A 16692-nucleotide genomic window follows, 5' to 3' on the forward strand; every position below is an offset into this window, starting at 1 on the left:
CAACCTCACGGGTAGGTTCTTGACTTTTAAGTTGGACCCATCCCGTGAACAATACTGGGACACAGTCTCTAAATCTTTGGACAGGAAACTCTACCATCAGTTCCGGGTGGGAGCATTGCCACTGAACACATTTACGAAAAGTTGGTCAACCAGCACCACGGATCACTGTAGATGGTGCCCCGGCCACAAGGAAACAGTGGGTCACTTTTTGTTTGCCTGCCCTAGATATTTGGCACCGAGAGCCAAATGGTTAAAACCACTGTTCCAGCGCCTGCCTATTAGAAAATCTGACGAGGCCATTTGTGTATTAAAAACTAACACCTCAGAGATTATTTCAGTAAGCCTGGTAAAATATCTGGGGTGGGCCTGGATAATAAGGTCAAAACATTAGCCTAATCATTGTGATTGCTGTGATTTACTTTTGTCTGAACATTTTTTGCTCAGCTTATTGATCCTGTAAATGTCCTCCCCTGACCCATTTAATATCATATAATTGGATGTCACTACTGCTTCTGCTACAAAACATTGTTTGGAATTTATCTGTAAGCTTTCCCGTTTTTACTTTTCTAATTTTAGTAATTTTCTTTCAGGATTGTCTTTCATGTCATTTAATACTAATTTTATGAATCTAACGAATATGTACTTATTATTAATTAATGTTTGTTATTATCTGTCTTTTATGATTTTCTTTTCAATCGAAATAAAGACTTTAAAAACCTGACTTACGTCATTTAACAACTAGTATGGCTTGTCTTACCAGGAGATGTTTGGGAGCCTACTTCTGTTCTTATTTCTCTTTTTACTTTCTGCTTTATTTGTGAGGAGAAGTGCAATTCAGGTATTTTCTTTCTTCTTTTACAGGGATGACCAGCACCTATCCAGCTACGACTACATTTACAAGACATTTTACAGGTAAGTCTATGTTTTATTTATTGAATTCTGTGATGGTTTACCTCTAATTTCTATTGAGTATCTACTGAGTATTGAACTGAATTGGAAGTATTAAATGGGGTTCTGGAAATTCATGTATCTGCCTTTCTTTCTCGTCTAACAGATTTATGTGAGAAGTTGGCCTGGCATGTGCTGTCTACTATTCTAGTGGGCACCTTGCACCAGTCCAAACGACCCTTATTGATGTTAGGTTAAAGACAACCTTAATAGAAAGCTGTCCTAGTGGTAGCTGTGGAGAGCAGCCTTCAGGCTGAGTCTTGGAGGAATGTAAAGCAGCTTGTTTTACCAGTCTATAATCTCGTGACTGGCCAAATGAAAGAAGAACCACACCAGGTATATATATATAAAATATATGTATTTATTAACACATCCCTCTAGTCTCTTTATGAGGCTAGAGGCAAAAGTACATTCAGTAAACTTAATAACACACAGTAAATTAGTAGGGGTGACTGGAATTTGCGTAATCTCGTTTTGCAAATCTCCGCAAAATGGTAAAAAATCTCAGCGAACACGCAGAAATTCCACGAACACGCGGAATTGCTTGTTCGCGATGCTTTTTTCTGTTCGCAACTGCTGTTTGCGTGCTCGGAGGAAATATCTCGCGAACACACATTTTGAGAACGCAAACAAGCAAAAAACTTCGCAAAGTCGCTGAACGCAGAATTTTTAACAATTTCACGTTCTCCGCGGAACGCAAAATTACTTAAATTCTGCAAATTCCGTGAGCGGAACGGAATTCACGCCCCAGGCCTATACATTAGCACCATATACATTGAGCCCTAGGGGTGTACCAAAACATATATTAAGAAAGTGGTGAAGAACCACGACTTGCATAGATACAAGGCCTAGAGCCTGTAGAACTGCTGGGGTCTACAGGTACCACCCAAGGTAGTGACACAGGGGACCCACGGAGGATGCGATTAGTGTGTGAACACAGCCGCCAATCACCATTGACTTCTATGGGGAAAGTCGCAGTTGGAATTTGAAAGATAAAGGACACTTAGAGGAGGACTTTGAGCAAACCACATTAGACTTAAGGGGTTCTAGAGCCAACACCCACGGGAGCACCGGAGTACTCGAGTTACCTCAACCAGGGAAGCCGGGTGCATAGGTGTCTTTTGGTTTTGTCATCGTTTTCAATGGCGATCTGCTGCAAAGTGCTGCTGGTGAACAAGTGGAAAGTGTCCGAGGTGATCCAAGCCTGGATCAAAGATCAGAAGAACCTGAAAGCAGAGAGGACAGAGTCTGGGTCGGCGGCCTTCGACACGGTCGACCATGTCACCTTGGTCGACCGTGTCGAAAGCTTGGGCATTCAATGTAATGCCAAGAGACTGCTCGCCTCTTTTCTGGCAAACAGGTCCCAGGTCGTGACTGTTGGATCCTTCAAATCATCCCCCTTGTCACTACCATGCGGTGTCCCTCAAGGCTCATCCCTGAGTCCGACACTATTTAACATTTATGTGTCGGACCTCGCCCAAGTCATCCGGGCACATGGGATGAGCCTTATATCTTATGCTGATGACACCCAGTTGGTACTCGCCGTCAAGAATGATGGGCCTAGAATCGCCAGCAATTTCAATCAAGGCATGTCGGCAATCGGGAGTTGGATGGCCTCAAATTGCCTGAAATTGAACTCCGACAAATCGGAAGTTGTCATTTTCGGCAACTTATCCCCGGCGTGGTCATCCAGCTGGTGGCCGTCATCCATGGGCCAGCCCCCGGTTCCAATCTGTAAGGTGAGGAACCTGGGAGTCATGTTTGACAATCGCCTGACCTTTCTACCACACGCAAATCAGATCTCCTCCTCAGCCTTCCATAAACTACGGCTTATTAAAAAAATCTTACCTTTTTTACCTGAGACTGCTGGTAAAACATTGGTGAGCATCCTGGTTTTGTCTACCTTAGACTATTGCAATGCTCTGTTCTTATGTGCCCAAGAGAGAGTGTTAAAGAAAATGCAGACTATACAAAATGCTGCCGCCAGGCTTTTGGGACACATTCCTAAATACCAATCGGTGTCACCCATCATAAAACAGCTCTACTGGTTACCTGTACGAATGAGAATAAAATTCAAGTCTCTTTGCCTCGTATACAAGGCTTTACATAATGTCGGTCCTGCATTCTTTACTCAAAATCTCATCCCCTACCATCCTTCCAGAACACTACGATCAGCTAGCTCACATGATCTGGTGGTACCACGTACCAAACTGGTCTCATGGGGAGATAGAAGATTCCTTGTAGCTGCACCAAAACTTTGGAATACCCTGCCACATTCAATTAAAACAAGTACTTCCCTTTTGTCTTTCCGTAAGCAGCTTAAGACCTGGCTTTTTAATCAATGAACCTCCAGCTCCCCCGTTGGTTGAACACCGCAGTAACCCAGCGCCGAGATGCCCAAGGGCCTTCGTTCGCGCTTTATAAGTGTTAAAAATAAATAAATAAATAAATAGCCAGTGTTGGACCTGGCCCTTTTGGCAGGTTCACCCCGAAACTTTTTTTTTGCTTTTTCCTAGTCTGTTTCTGGAACCTGGGTTGGTGATTTTAGGCCTCTGCACACTTTTTCACTGTGGTACAGTGTAAAGTGCTTGAGCTCTCTGTGTATGTGTGGTGAGTGACCTGCCCTCCCATAGGAATGAATGGGGAATATGTATGCCCATGGTAGTTCCTGATGTGTGGGGAGTGCAGGGTCGAGTTTGATATGTGTGAACTCGTGAGATTGAATGCTGCGTAATGGTGTATGTCTAGTCTAGAAGTGCCACTTTTAGAAGTTGGCATATTTGTGTAGTGAGTCTGCTGGCGTGTGATTGGCTGGTGAGCCTGGCCCAGAGTGCCTGGGCCTGCTTGTGGATTGACTGTCTGGTTTGAGTGTGACAGGGGCTGCAGAGCCCCCAGGAGGTTGTCTGAGTCAGCCCGTGGATGAAAGGCAGCATCTGCTGCCAAGGAAGTGGGTGGAGATAGCACCTGAGGGTGAATGAGGCTGTGCCTGCCTGCCACAATGCTGGCTCCCCCTCCCCGCTGGGCGACTGTCACCTCTGTCCCTGATACTGACAGGACTTCCCTATAACCAGTTCTAGCTGGTTCTCACACTGCCTGCACAAAGACTTCAAAGACTTTTTTCTGTATAAGAAGGGGCTGTGTCCCCTTCCAAAATGTTCTTGTTTTTGGACTTGAATCTGCCAGGGGCGTGCTGCTGCTTGGGCTCAGGGGAATCCCTGGGCCCTGCCCAGCCCCTGGACCCCTGATGGACTTTCCCTTTACTGGGAACTGCTGTGCTCCATCTTATGTCCTGGACTGCTGAGGTCCTAGACTCCTGAAGAACTTTGCTGGAGGATTTCTCTTATTAGGAGCTGCTGTGCTGCCTCCTTGATGCCTCAGGACTCCTGGGACCCTTCTTGATGTAGGGGTCATCTCTGGGGGCTTGTAGGGCTGTCAGTGCCCCCAGCGCGATGGAAGCGCTTTATTTTTGGGCAGAGCGTTATGGTTTTCCCTGAGGGGAGCGCTCCTGCCCTTGGTGTGCCCCGAGTGCTTCGTGTGCACTTTATTTTTATATTTACGGGTATTCTCCCGTTTATAGGCCCCTTTGCGAGTGCCCACCTCGCTGATATGTTTTAAAGTAATACCGAGGGTGCCCACCCCTCCTTTCTGCCCTTCGTTTCACCGCCGCGGCACCCGGAAGGAAGATGGCTGCAAAACCGGAAGTTCGGCCCGCGTCCGCCAAACTGTGGGCGGGGCTGCGATTGATTTACTTCCGCTTCCCCCTGCCTGGGGGAAGCCATGGCTGCTTTGCCGGTCTCCCGTAGGGAGAGGGAGACCGGAGATCTTTCCCGCCGTCTGGAAGAAGCTGAGACTGCGTGGGGAGGCTGGGAGCCTACCCCGCCTCCCCGAGTGGCTGCGGGAAGTCCCACCCACTTGTGCCGCACTGGAAGGAGAGCCCCAAGAGGAACTGGTGATGCGCTGGGCGGCGCGGGGCTCCCATGATGGAGGAAGAGCCTCCCATGCCGCCACCCGAGTGGAGAGGAGGAGCCCCCGCCCCCGCAAAAGCTGGTGAGTGCTCGAGGGAGCTGGGGAGGAGAGAGACGAAATCCGAGCGGCCCCGTGTATGCAGTGGGCCGCTCCAATGTGGAGATAGTGGTGGGGAGGGCCCTGCGGGGTACCCCCGCCTGTGACTGTGTCGGGGTGCTCTGTCGGCACCCGGGCGGCCCCACGTGCGAGAGGGCCACCCCAACGTCCTGGGGCAGTTCATAACTAGAGCCTCGAGGCTCCCTGCCCGCAATATGGTTTTAGAGCCCTGAGAGGCTCCTGGGCAGTAGTGAGATTTCGAGTCCCCCAGAGAGGGACTCCAACGTACAGGGCCATATCTGTTTTAAGAGCCTGAGAGGCTCGTGGCACCATTATAGTTTCGAGTCCCCAGAGAGGGGGACTCCAACGGAGGAGCATCCTATAGTGTGGTGCAATTAGGGCGGCCCCAGTTGGCAGCGGGTCGCCCCAACGCAGTCCAGAGCCCCGAGAGGCTCCCTGAGGGCACGTGTTATGCCAGAGCCTGTGTGGCTCCAACGTGTGTAGAGTGAGTTCAGAGCCTGTGTGGCTCCAACAGTTGGCGCAGTTTGCGCCTAAGGGTCAGTGAGGACCCTGTCGCTGTTTGGACTCCCAGCTGCCCAGCAATTAGTGGGCAGCTGCACCGTTTAGGTCTTGTGTGGTTCCCAGGTGCCCAGCAAGTAGCGGGCACCTGCAACGTTTAGGTTTTGCGCCGTTGGCGCACCCCTGACTGGCGCTGCATGGCAGGGCGCCCTGACATTTTTGGACACAGGGCTCTGTAGGCCCTTTATTGGATGGGGGCTGGTATGTAAGTTTTGCGCAATGTGGTTACCTGCTATGTTTAGGATGGTAATTGTCTACTGTGTGTTTTTGCGCTATTGAGTTGGGTTGGGGCACCTCTGAATGTTTTTAATGCATCATGTGTCTTCCTGGATTTTACACCACTGAATGTTTTATGCATCATGTGTCTGTCTTTCCCTGCGCTGCACCTCTGAATGTATTAGGCATCATGTGTCTTCTTGTTCTGGTACCTCTGAATGTATTTTTATTGCATCATGTGCTTTGTTCTTAACACCGCTGAATGTGTAGGTTTAAGCATCATGTGTTTCCCTTTACTACTCCTCTGAATGTATATTTATGCATCATGGGTAATGTGTTCTTGCTTATATACCTAAATGCTGTGTGATACTTAGGTGGTTGTTCTTTCTAATACAGGTGGTCCTAGTAAGGTCCTGGTCCCCTGCGTGACATTCTCCTAAGGTGGTTAGGGTTGCGTAGGTGGTACTTACCTGTTCCCAGTAGTTACTGGATGTGATTCATAACTGTTATTTTGTTTTATGTCTTATTTTCTATGATCTACAAAATACTATTTCTAAATGTGTTAATTCTGACAGTGACCCATGTGGCCCTGTCTTGTACATAATCCCTTATGAATATTGCCCGTGCCAGTAGGCACAATGTACATGTGTGATTTCTATCTGATGTGTTTTGACAATACAAACGTTATTTTAATATAACCTTGTGTGGAGTTCCTTTTGTGGTGTGCCTAGGATGTTGTTGCTGTTGTGTGCTGGCGCAAATGCTTTACACATTGCCTCCGAGTTTAGCCTCACTGCTCGTGCCAAGCTACCAAGGGGGTGAGCAGGGGTTATCTTGGCGTGTGACTCCCTCGCCCTGACTAGAATGGTGGTTTCTGCCTGGCTTTGGCGTCAGCCTTAGCCTACCAGAAATAGCCAGTTCTAACAGCCAGTAACCAGGGGCATGATAGTCGAATGCCCACCGATGTCGGGTGATTTTTTTAACAGAGCGTCAGGAGACAATACAACAAAATATAAGGTTCAGGAATACACATTAAATAACAATAATTTTAAACATAGATCAAAACAAAAAAAAGAAGAAAATATGTACACAACAGGTTAAGTAAACAAATCAATGGGTGACAAGGAGAGAAGAAGCTATTGCGTTTAGAAGAAAAAACATTAATGGGAGAGCCAGTTCTCGAAAGGGGCCCAATTCTTAAATTCCTGTAAGCACCTTCTCCTTCCCCTCAACGACTGGACAAATGACTTTAATTTGTACCATGCAAGCATCCTAGCTTTCCAATGGGTGAAGGTGGGAGCCTCTGGATTTAACCATTGCGATGTTATACATAATCTAATCATAGCCATTGCGATACACAAAAACGCTAAAATATGCCTTGTTCTTTCGGAGGCAGTTGAATATTCACACCCGTTATTATTAGCTCCGCTGAAATCTTGACCGGAATCTGAAGTGACTGAATAAGAAAAACTTCGACTTCATTTAGAAAAGAACTTAAATCGGGGCATGAATGAAACATGTGTATCGCATTGGCAGATAACAATTTACATCTAGAACAAAGAACCCCACTAGTTCCTCTAGCGGGTCCCCAACTAGCTATCTTGGCAGGGGTGTGGTACAAATTGAACATAGCCATATAGCTTTGGGTACGCAACGTACCAGAAACTAGGACAGATCTAGCTAATTCAAGCGGGAATTTCAAATCTATTATTGAGACACCAAATTTACCGGCCCACTTAGCGTTCTGAGCAGCTAGATCGTCCGAAAGTTCAGAGAGAAGACATTGATAAAGTGCGCTTATTCTTTAGAGATATAAACATTTTGAAAGGGCAAGCATTTTCAAGATTTTACAGCGGCCATACAAAGAGAGATGTAGGTGGTCCATTCTCTGAAGTTTAGTATGAAGTGAATCGATTATAGGGGGGTAATTTAGATCTGGGATCTGATCAACCTCAGGAGAAATTTGGAACCCCAAATACGTAGCCTCTTTAACTATAAGAACCTGCGAGGAGGGCAGGGCAGGGCTGATGACTGGATAACTTGGGTCTTTGCAATGTTCAGCTTATACCCAGATATAGCACCAAAATTGTCTCGCGAGGATCCCCAAGGCTGTGAAAGAGGGACCAACGCTGTCAGTTGATACAACAATGTCGTCGGCATAAGCCAATGCCTTATAATCCACCCCCCGAACCCTGACTGGAGAAATAGCCTGATATCTTTCAATCATATTCAGGAAAGGGTCGATAAACAGGACAAATAGCAGGGGGGAACAGGGGCATCCTGAAAGCAGAGGGGACAGAGTCTGGGTCACTTGCCAGTGACCAGGAAGACGATAGGTAGATGCACACCGAAGTCGGGTGATTTCAGGTGAAGAAGGTGAAGCTTGACTCTTCTGCCACAAAGACCAGGAGTTGTGGACGACAAGCCGGAGCTGTGTTCAAGCTGTCCCACGAAGGATGTTGAGTGCTGCGGTGACGGTGCCTGGATTGGACCCAACAAGCCTTGGCAACAGCAACCACGCAGGAATCAAAGAAATGATTCGGTGTACACCAGCAAGGTCCGAGGGACTCACCACTTGACAGGGAGTCAGGGCATGTCTGAAACAACCAGGGAAGGCCACAGAAAATCAGAATGGCCTTTGTGTGAACCTACTAGTCAATGGACCAGGGATTGCATAGGAGCCTTGAGCTTAAAAATGCAAGAAGCGGGCTCACGGAACACTTGTGGAGTGTAGGCCCACAATATTTGGTGCAAATGGTGCTCGGGCTACAAATAACCCAAAGCACAACTTCAGGAAACCTCTGGAAGTCAATGCACTTAGCAAATATGCACAGTGTCCAGGGGTTCTGGTTCCATATCACTTGTGAGGGCTGCGAGTCTCAGCTTTGCTGGGGACTTGGGTCGGCCTTCGAGAGCTTCTGAGATGAAGACCGGCAAATGCTTTGTTGCTGCCTGCTTAAGCAGGGGGGTCACTCCTTGTCCCCAAGGGAGATTCTTCCGTCCTCTAGTCTATAGTAGAGCGTCAAAGTTCCAGGATTCAGTTTCAGACTGTCGTCCATGTGTAATCTAAAGTCCTGTTGCATAGGTCCCTTACTTATACGAAACAAGCATCGGCATAGCCAATAGGTCTCGCCTTTGGGACCTTATAAGTGTTTAGCCATGTAAAAGTTGATGTTGTTGCACCAAGGATATTGTGTTGGATAACTAAACACTTATAAGGTCCCAAAGGCGGTGCAATGCGCACTTCCACCGCTACATAAAAGCCATCATTTTCTTAGTGCCCCCCCCCCCCCAACTGAATTATCCTTTGCTGCTAAATAAAAGCAGATTTTTACTGGCGGCGAGTGAATTTGTGAAACTTCATCTACTACTCTTGAAACCTTATTAAAACTAAAAAATAAAGATGAACTTTGAAAAGTTTATAAAACATACGTGATTGAAAAACTTCCACGATAAAGAAGTTTTAAGGGAAAAACAGAGGGTCAAATCTACGTTCAACAGCTATTCCAACATAAAAAGTCATAGAGGGAAAAGTTTCCCAGAGAAAGCTATTTTACATGTCATAATTGCTATTTATGCAAAGTTGTGCTGCATAGAGAAGGCCCTGATTAATGTGAGGCAAGAAAAGGGCATCAGAAGCAGCCAACAGCATGGGGATTAGAGTTTATTGGGAGTGGTAAACATCACAAACTATGATTACTGCACAGCTCACAATTATGATGCGTGCTGTAAGGTAGGAATATAACATGGGAAAATATATTTACCGGGAAATGAAGATTTTGGTGCAGTGAAAATACATATGTTATCTGCAAAATGTGCGGTAACTATTGCACCCCATATATGGACATCACATGTTGCGTTTTACAATGTGCGTTAATTATGGCATCCAACAAAGGGTGCTCGCAAAGAGGCCCTTAGAAGTGGGTGCTCCTCGGTGAATATGCACACACTAACAGCTCTCACATGTGCCTTCAGTCTGATTTCTGAGGTGATAACCTATGAGAAAGGGTACATTTTGTATTCTGCTGTACAACAGAAAAGAAATAAACTGCAGCCAGACTGTCTACCCGCAAAAAGCAGGGAATTGCTGGCAGAATGGAGTGTTCGAGCGGTGCCTCGTGAACGAGAGAGAGAGAGAGAGCGTGTGAGAGTGAGACAAAGAGAGAGACAAGCTCTGGAGAATGCTGCCTATAAAGAAAGATTGTAAAATTCAATTTCCATTTTCGACAGAAACCCATTACATTTTTTTTTCGTTTTCCCTGATGACAAATATCTGCCGTCTCTTTCCTCTGGCAGATCGTAATACCTACCAAACACAAGCTGTGTGGAGTAGTGGAGTAGTGTGGCTCACTGGTTAGAGGCGGCAGGCCTGAGAGCAGAAGTCAGCCTGGGACCAGGGTTCAATTCCCGACGCGGCAGGGTCGTGGACCTTGGTCAGCGGACTCGATAATTCTCGCTTCGGTGCTTACTCTAATCAGCGGTTCCACTCGGCAACCCTGGGCATTAGCTTGCCTAATCTCCACAACGGCCCCACCAATTCCGGGGATCCTGGCTCCACCTTGGGGACTCCCAGCAAGGGACCATCCCACAGGGAAAGCCAGGGCGGGTTCCCCAGAGTTATACAGCGCCGGGACGCCCCATTGCTGGGGCAGCTGTGCGCTTTACAAGTATACTACATTTACAAGCTACTAATAGAAGGCGATAAAAATATATGTTTTTTTTTTACATGCTGCTGCGACCTATTTGTATGGCCGATGCTTATGGCGTACTTCGCGTCTCTAACTCTGGGAGATTATCGAGTCGGTGCTAAGATCGAGGAATGCATCTTTTAGGGCACCCACTGGAAGCCATCATCATTACTGCCATGAGGGCGCATTACTGGTATTATACATACTTTGCCCTGGCGTACGCAGAGCTTCACATGCCAGAAAAAACAAGCTTAAATCAAAGCAAGCAAGACCGAGGCCACGAGATGCGCTCTGTGGTGGGTGTGGGGGAGGAGCTTTAAAGCGCATGCTTGAGAGAGCAAGCAAGAGGAAAGCCAGATGGCGCCTGATCAAGCGATGCCAGTAATGCGCTTTACTGTGCGCGTAACCGCACGCTCCAGGCCACACTAAAGCTGTGGTCTGCTTTTTAAAGCCCACTCACGAAATGTCTCGCCAGAGCAGTGCATGCGCTGGCTCAGGCGAGACCTAAATAAGGGGTTTGACATACTCTGGGGACCCACCTATGGGAGGGCCCGGAAAGATGGGTGGCTACACCCATTTTCTTTGTCCAGTTTCATGCCAGAGCAGGGGTTGGTAGCCCCTGCAACCGGTTTGAACTGGGCTATGCACAGGGACACCAAATGTGCCCCCAGAGCTTACTTCAAAGCACTCTCAGAGTGCACCCACCCAGCCCCAATACACTAAAGCCTGTCTGGCAGGTGGTTACACCTCCCTGTGAAAGGAAACCTATTGTCTAGGCCTCCCCTGCCAGCGTTTCGGTCAGCAGCAGGAGGCCAGACTCGTGTCTGTGGCTGCAGCATCCATTTTGTGATGCCAGGGCTCTTTTAAACTCTTAACCGGTTATACCAGTGTGTACATGTCTCCCTCTAGAAGGGTGGAATTCTACCCCCGCCGTCAGGACTGGCGGGGGTTAGGATTCCAAAGTGTTTGACACCAAACACAACATGTTTCCATGCAGCCATTCCAAAGTTAGCATTTACCGCGAGGTTATAATGCACTTAAGAGTATATGGTCTGGCTATATCACAGAACAGCCTCGGAGAGTAGGCTCCGAAAGCTGCAGAGGGGCCCAAATCATGTATGGGCACCCTCTTACACAAAACCATGCACTCTGCCTTCAGGATTGATAAGGCCTGCCATAGGAGTGACTGATAGGTTTATATGTGTCAGTGATTAAGGGTAGATATAGGTAACCCATATCTTAGCAAGGGATGCATGCAGCACCTTACCCAGGCTGCAGTAGCAGTCCTGTGGTGTCATTTTGGAAGGCTTCCCAGGGGTGCCATAATATATGCTGCAGCCCCTAGTAGGCCTCTGGGGTACCTATGCCCTTAGCACCTAGTGTACCATATACTAGGGACTCACAAGGGTACCAAACTGGAGTGTGCCTAAAGTACTTGAAATCAATTTAGTGAGGAAAGCAGATAGGCTGGGGTCCTGAATAGCAGGATCCAAGCCAAACTAAGTCAAAAACCATCAAAACACCAAAGAAAAAACTGGAGGCAACCATGTAGTCAGATTCCACCTTCCTACAATTTAGTAAAGACTTTTTAACGTCCTAGAATAAGCTTCAGTTATGTGGTTTCTTTCTTATCTTCGATTACGCTCTAATGTGCTTGAAATGCGTTTTGAATAATGGGTGCTCAAGTTAATACACACGATTAACTTTGACTCCGTGCTGCATGTTATTTGTTCAAGGGAATATCCTTTTAATAGTTATGAAGAAACGCGGCGTGAGAAATGCGAGGCCCGCGTTAGAGAGATTTTGCCTCAGCTGACTGAACACAGCTGAAACAGATGATTGTATTTCTTGATGGTGAACGCGGCGTGTTGAAAGGTCACGCCCGCGTTCAGCAGGAACAGATGCTCTTACAGAAATTGTCAAGTGAAAGCCTCATAAAATACTCAGAAGGTTTTTAGAGGGAAGCGGAGGAAGCAGTTTGGAATTCTCTAATCTCGCCTCTGTCTCTCCGGCGATTTCTAATCTATGCTTGTTAGCTTTACATTAATGTATTTCTTTTTAACATGGAAAAGCTAAACTGTTCACTGACCTTGACTCAGAGAGTTTTACCAACTGTTGAATCTAAACACAGTGTGCACGCCAACTACCCTGGCTGACTTTCATGACGCCCATGAAAATTAGTTGTTCTTCCTCGAAGTACTTAGGTGAAGTGCGCAGTGGAATGTTGGAGTGCGCTTCACCAGACTGAGATTAACCCAAATGACTAGACTGCTACACAGCGATATGCTGCAGCAGTGATGGAATGTTAGCGGCTATGTTGGAATTTCTGCGATGCCAATTTGATCTCCAACTCCAGGGATCAAATGCTTTTTGATGGGTTTGTGAGGGGAAATTGTGGCCAGAGTTAAATAAGGAGGAAACCTATCGTGAGTCCTGACAGTAGGTAGTGCTCAAGGGATTGTAGAAGTGCATGAGTTAGTGCCTGGGTCATTGCATGAGTGCATGGGTAGTGACTGGATGATTAGAGTAATGCAAGGAGAGTGCATGGTGATTTTATAAGTGCTTGGTTTTTGGCGCAGTAATTTGATAAGGACATTGGACTGGCTAGGAGATTGGAGGCGTGCATAGGTAGTAACAGGGAGATTACTGAACTGTATAAGATAAGATAAGATAATGTTTATTTTGCTTGATTAATTAAAATCTTTGCAAATACATAAACAATCAAAATTCCCATTGTACACAGATTATTGCATTTAAAAGCGACATTAAAGAGGATCATCAATAAAATATTCTCAATTTATATAATTAGCTGCTTTAAAAGCAGTTCTTATAGGTTCTTATATCTCAAGTAGTAAATGAACTGACAATGACTACCATTAATTCCCAAGCCGGATAACACAGCTTAGCCAGGTCCATTGTTCAAATTGGAGGCTTGGTAATTAAAGTGCGGGTGCAACTAAAATAAGATACAAAGTTAATTTTACACAGGAGAAGCTTTTTTTTTAACATGTTTCAGATAACGACAGGGTTTTAAGTCTCTTAGTTACCGTCTTGAAGAATTTTGTTAGCCAACAGTTAAGCTGGACATCAATGGGGTTGAAGCAAAGCTTCACTGCCTGCCTATAGGACCGGATACCGTAATACCTGAAAAAGGGACATAACAAGGTGCATCTAATATTCTTTAAATTGGGACAGTTGCAAATTACATGAATGATGTCTTCCTTCCCACTTTCGCATAGATGACAGGTCGGAATGTCTCCTTTCCTTTCCCATGGTGGAAGATGGTGTTTAATCGCAATTACCCCCAAACACAGCCTTAGGAAGTTTTCCTTCGTTCTTATCTTGATTCCTGCACTCAAGTAGGCTTGGGGTTTTGGCCTTGCATAGTCACTGAGCACTATCCAGCCGTGTGCCTTTTTAGTAAGAGTTGCTTTGTCTTCTAAAACAGATAACACGGATGTTGTTTTTTTTACTGCTTTTTTGAAGGAAAGATGATCTCTTGGAGCGGCCTAGAGTTCAGACAGGCCCAATGTCTCAATAGAGTCGAACAAATAATCCCTAGCTGGACATTTTACTTGATGAAGTAAGGTGTTCCACAGGTGGGAATTTAGATATCCTACCTCAGCACTTCGGATTTTATACCAGCTTTTAACATAAGCACTCCTTCTTTCCACCGTTTGTCTTTGGACCCCATATTCCAGCCGTATTTGAGCCAGAAAGACATTTTTTGGAAGATTGATCTTTAGGAGTTGGTTATTACGACGTCTAGAACTGCTGCGTCTTTGCCTTTAAGATCCTCACTCCCATATGTCAGTGTTGGAAACAGTTTGGCCCTCAGTACCTGTAGAAAGGGATCAAGCGTTAGGTCGGGGAGCCGTCTCTTCAGTGACTGCAGTGCTAAATACGTTGTAGTCCCCTTTCTCCGCATGGAGTCAAGCTGAAGTTTTAATGAGCGATTATGATCCATTAATATTCCCAGATATGTATCACTCTGTTCTTGATCCAAAGGATGGCCATCTAGGAACCAGCTATTGTTCTTCTTTTTGTGGTAGGTAACCGCCATAATTTTGGTTTTCTTGAGGTTTATTTTGAGGGCATTCTGGTTAGAGAACTTGCTTGTCGTATTAAATAGGTGCTGAATACCAATTGGCGTCCGACTGATTAAAACCTGGTCATCAGCATACAGCAAGTTAGACAATAGCTTGTTTCCCAGTTTTGGAGCATGGAAAACACAGCTGTCCAGCGTCCCAGGCAGATCGGCTACAAAGAAATTGAAAAGAAGCGGGGCAAGGACACACCCCTGCTTGAGGCCCTTCGAGGTCATGATTCGTTTTGAGATATGTGTCCCGGCGCCTACTTTAATCCTGATCCCTGTGTCTGTGTGCAGCTGTTTTAGCCGATCCAAAAGTGTGTTTGGTATACCCCAACTTTCCAGTTTTGCACAGAGCTTGGCACCGTCGACATGGTGGAAGCGGTTGTGTAGTCAAGAAAATAAAGGAAGAGAAGCATTTTTAGTTCCTTGGCTGCATCCATTACCAATGTGAGAGTCAGGAAATTTGTCGTTGTTCCTTGGCCTCTGCAAAACCCCGTTTGATTGCTGGGAATAATGGAATTTTCTGAGGCCCAGGAGGTTAACTCATCCAAGATTGTTCCAGCGTAGTATTTGGCATCTACGTCAAGAAGGGCGATCAGTCAGTAGTTGTTTGGATCATTTCTATTGCCTTGTTTGAAAATTGGACTAATAATAGATCCTTTCCAGGATTCCGGAATGATGACTGTGGAGTTTAAGTCCTTGAAGACTGGTAATAGAGCCTTGCTCCAAAAGTCGGCGTCGTGTTTGTACAGCATTGGTGGGATCCCGTTTGGGCCGGGCGCTCCCATAGCTCTACCCCTGGCTATCAGACCTTTTATCTGTTTTTCTGTGGGAGCATATACTTCCTCTTCAGTGGGGTCTGTTGAGTCTAAATCAGCAGCCAAGAGGATCCCCTGTTGCTTATGGGTATTGGTGCTGTTCGCCAGGTGATCTTTGATTGTGCGGTTTTGTGTCACTTTTCTCTTGTTGGGGGATTCGATATCTGGTAGAGCAGTGTCCGCTCCCTTGCTTGATTCCCCACCCTTTTGCCTACTGTTGTTAAGACGGGCGGAGAGATAATCTACCCAATCAGCCTTTGTTATATTGGAGCAAATTCCTGGGTGGTTTGATCGCTCTAACTTATGGATTGTTTGCCAAAACTTAGTGCTGTTATGTTGCTTGGCGTCATGCTGTAGCTTAGCCCACATTTCATCATTCTTTAGTCTTATTTTCCTCCACCTCCTCCTTTTCAGTAGTGCCTTCATTTGTCGAAGGGTCGACTGCAGCTTTCGCAGTTGTCGTAGGGTTTGATTTATAGTGCGTTTGAGGCTCTTAGATTACGGGCTGGATTTTGCTTTTGTTGAGACGTCTTCCAATTGTATAGGTAGTGCTCAAGGTATTGTAGAAGTGCATGAGTTAGTACCTGGGTCATTGCATGGGTACATGCGTAGTGACTGGATGATTAGATTACTGCAAAGAGAGTGCATTGTGAATTTATAGGGGCTTGGGTATTGGCGGAATGATGGTGCTGGCTGGGTGATTGGAAGAGTGCACAGGGAGCGACAGGGGGATTGCTGGACGGCTTGGGTAGTGTTCTAGGGATTGTACCACTGAATGAGTTAGTGCCTGGGTCATTGCATGAGCACAAGCGCATGACTGGATGATTAGAGTACTGCAAATAGAGTGCATGGTGATTTTTTAATGGTTGGGTTTTGGCACAGTGATTGGATATGAACATAACATGTGACTGGCTAGGTGATTGGAGAAGTGCATAGGTAGTAACACGGAGATTACTGAACCTTATAGGTAGTGCTCAAGGGATTGTAGAAGTGCATGAGTTAGTGCCTGGGTCATTGCATGAGCACATGCACATTGACTGGATGATTAGAGTACAGCAAAGAGAGTGCATGTTGTTTTTATAAGTGCTTAGGTTTTCGTGCAGTGATTGCATAAGGACATGGGACTGGCTCGCTGATTGGAGGAGTGCATATGTACTAACAGGGAGAATACTGAATTGTATAGGTAGTGCTGAAGGGATTGTAGAAGTGTGTGAGTTAGTGCTTGGGTCGTTGCATAAGTGCAAGAGTAGTGAGTGGATGATTAGAGTACTGCAAGGAGAGTGCATGG

General features: G+C 46.2%; 1 protein-coding gene across 4 annotated transcripts in view; it reads left to right on the forward strand.

Annotated features, from left to right (window-relative positions):
* The window catches only part of LOC144773619 (transient receptor potential cation channel subfamily M member 2-like), a 1811195-nt gene that overhangs the window by 1036437 nt on the left and 758066 nt on the right, over positions 1 to 16692 (forward strand). For all 4 annotated transcript variants that reach the window (XR_013600034.1, XM_078658765.1, XM_078658766.1 and 1 more), the window contains one exon: positions 862 to 912. Coding sequence is in view for 3 of the 4 variants with exons in the window: in XM_078658765.1 (XP_078514891.1) it covers positions 862 to 912 (51 nt within the window). In the remaining variant the exon portion in view is untranslated. The remainder of the gene's footprint in view (positions 1 to 861; positions 913 to 16692) is intronic.

Source organism: Lissotriton helveticus, chromosome 8 (genome assembly GCF_964261635.1).
Source record: "Lissotriton helveticus chromosome 8, aLisHel1.1, whole genome shotgun sequence".
In the NCBI taxonomy this organism is placed as follows: Eukaryota; Metazoa; Chordata; class Amphibia; order Caudata; family Salamandridae; genus Lissotriton; species Lissotriton helveticus.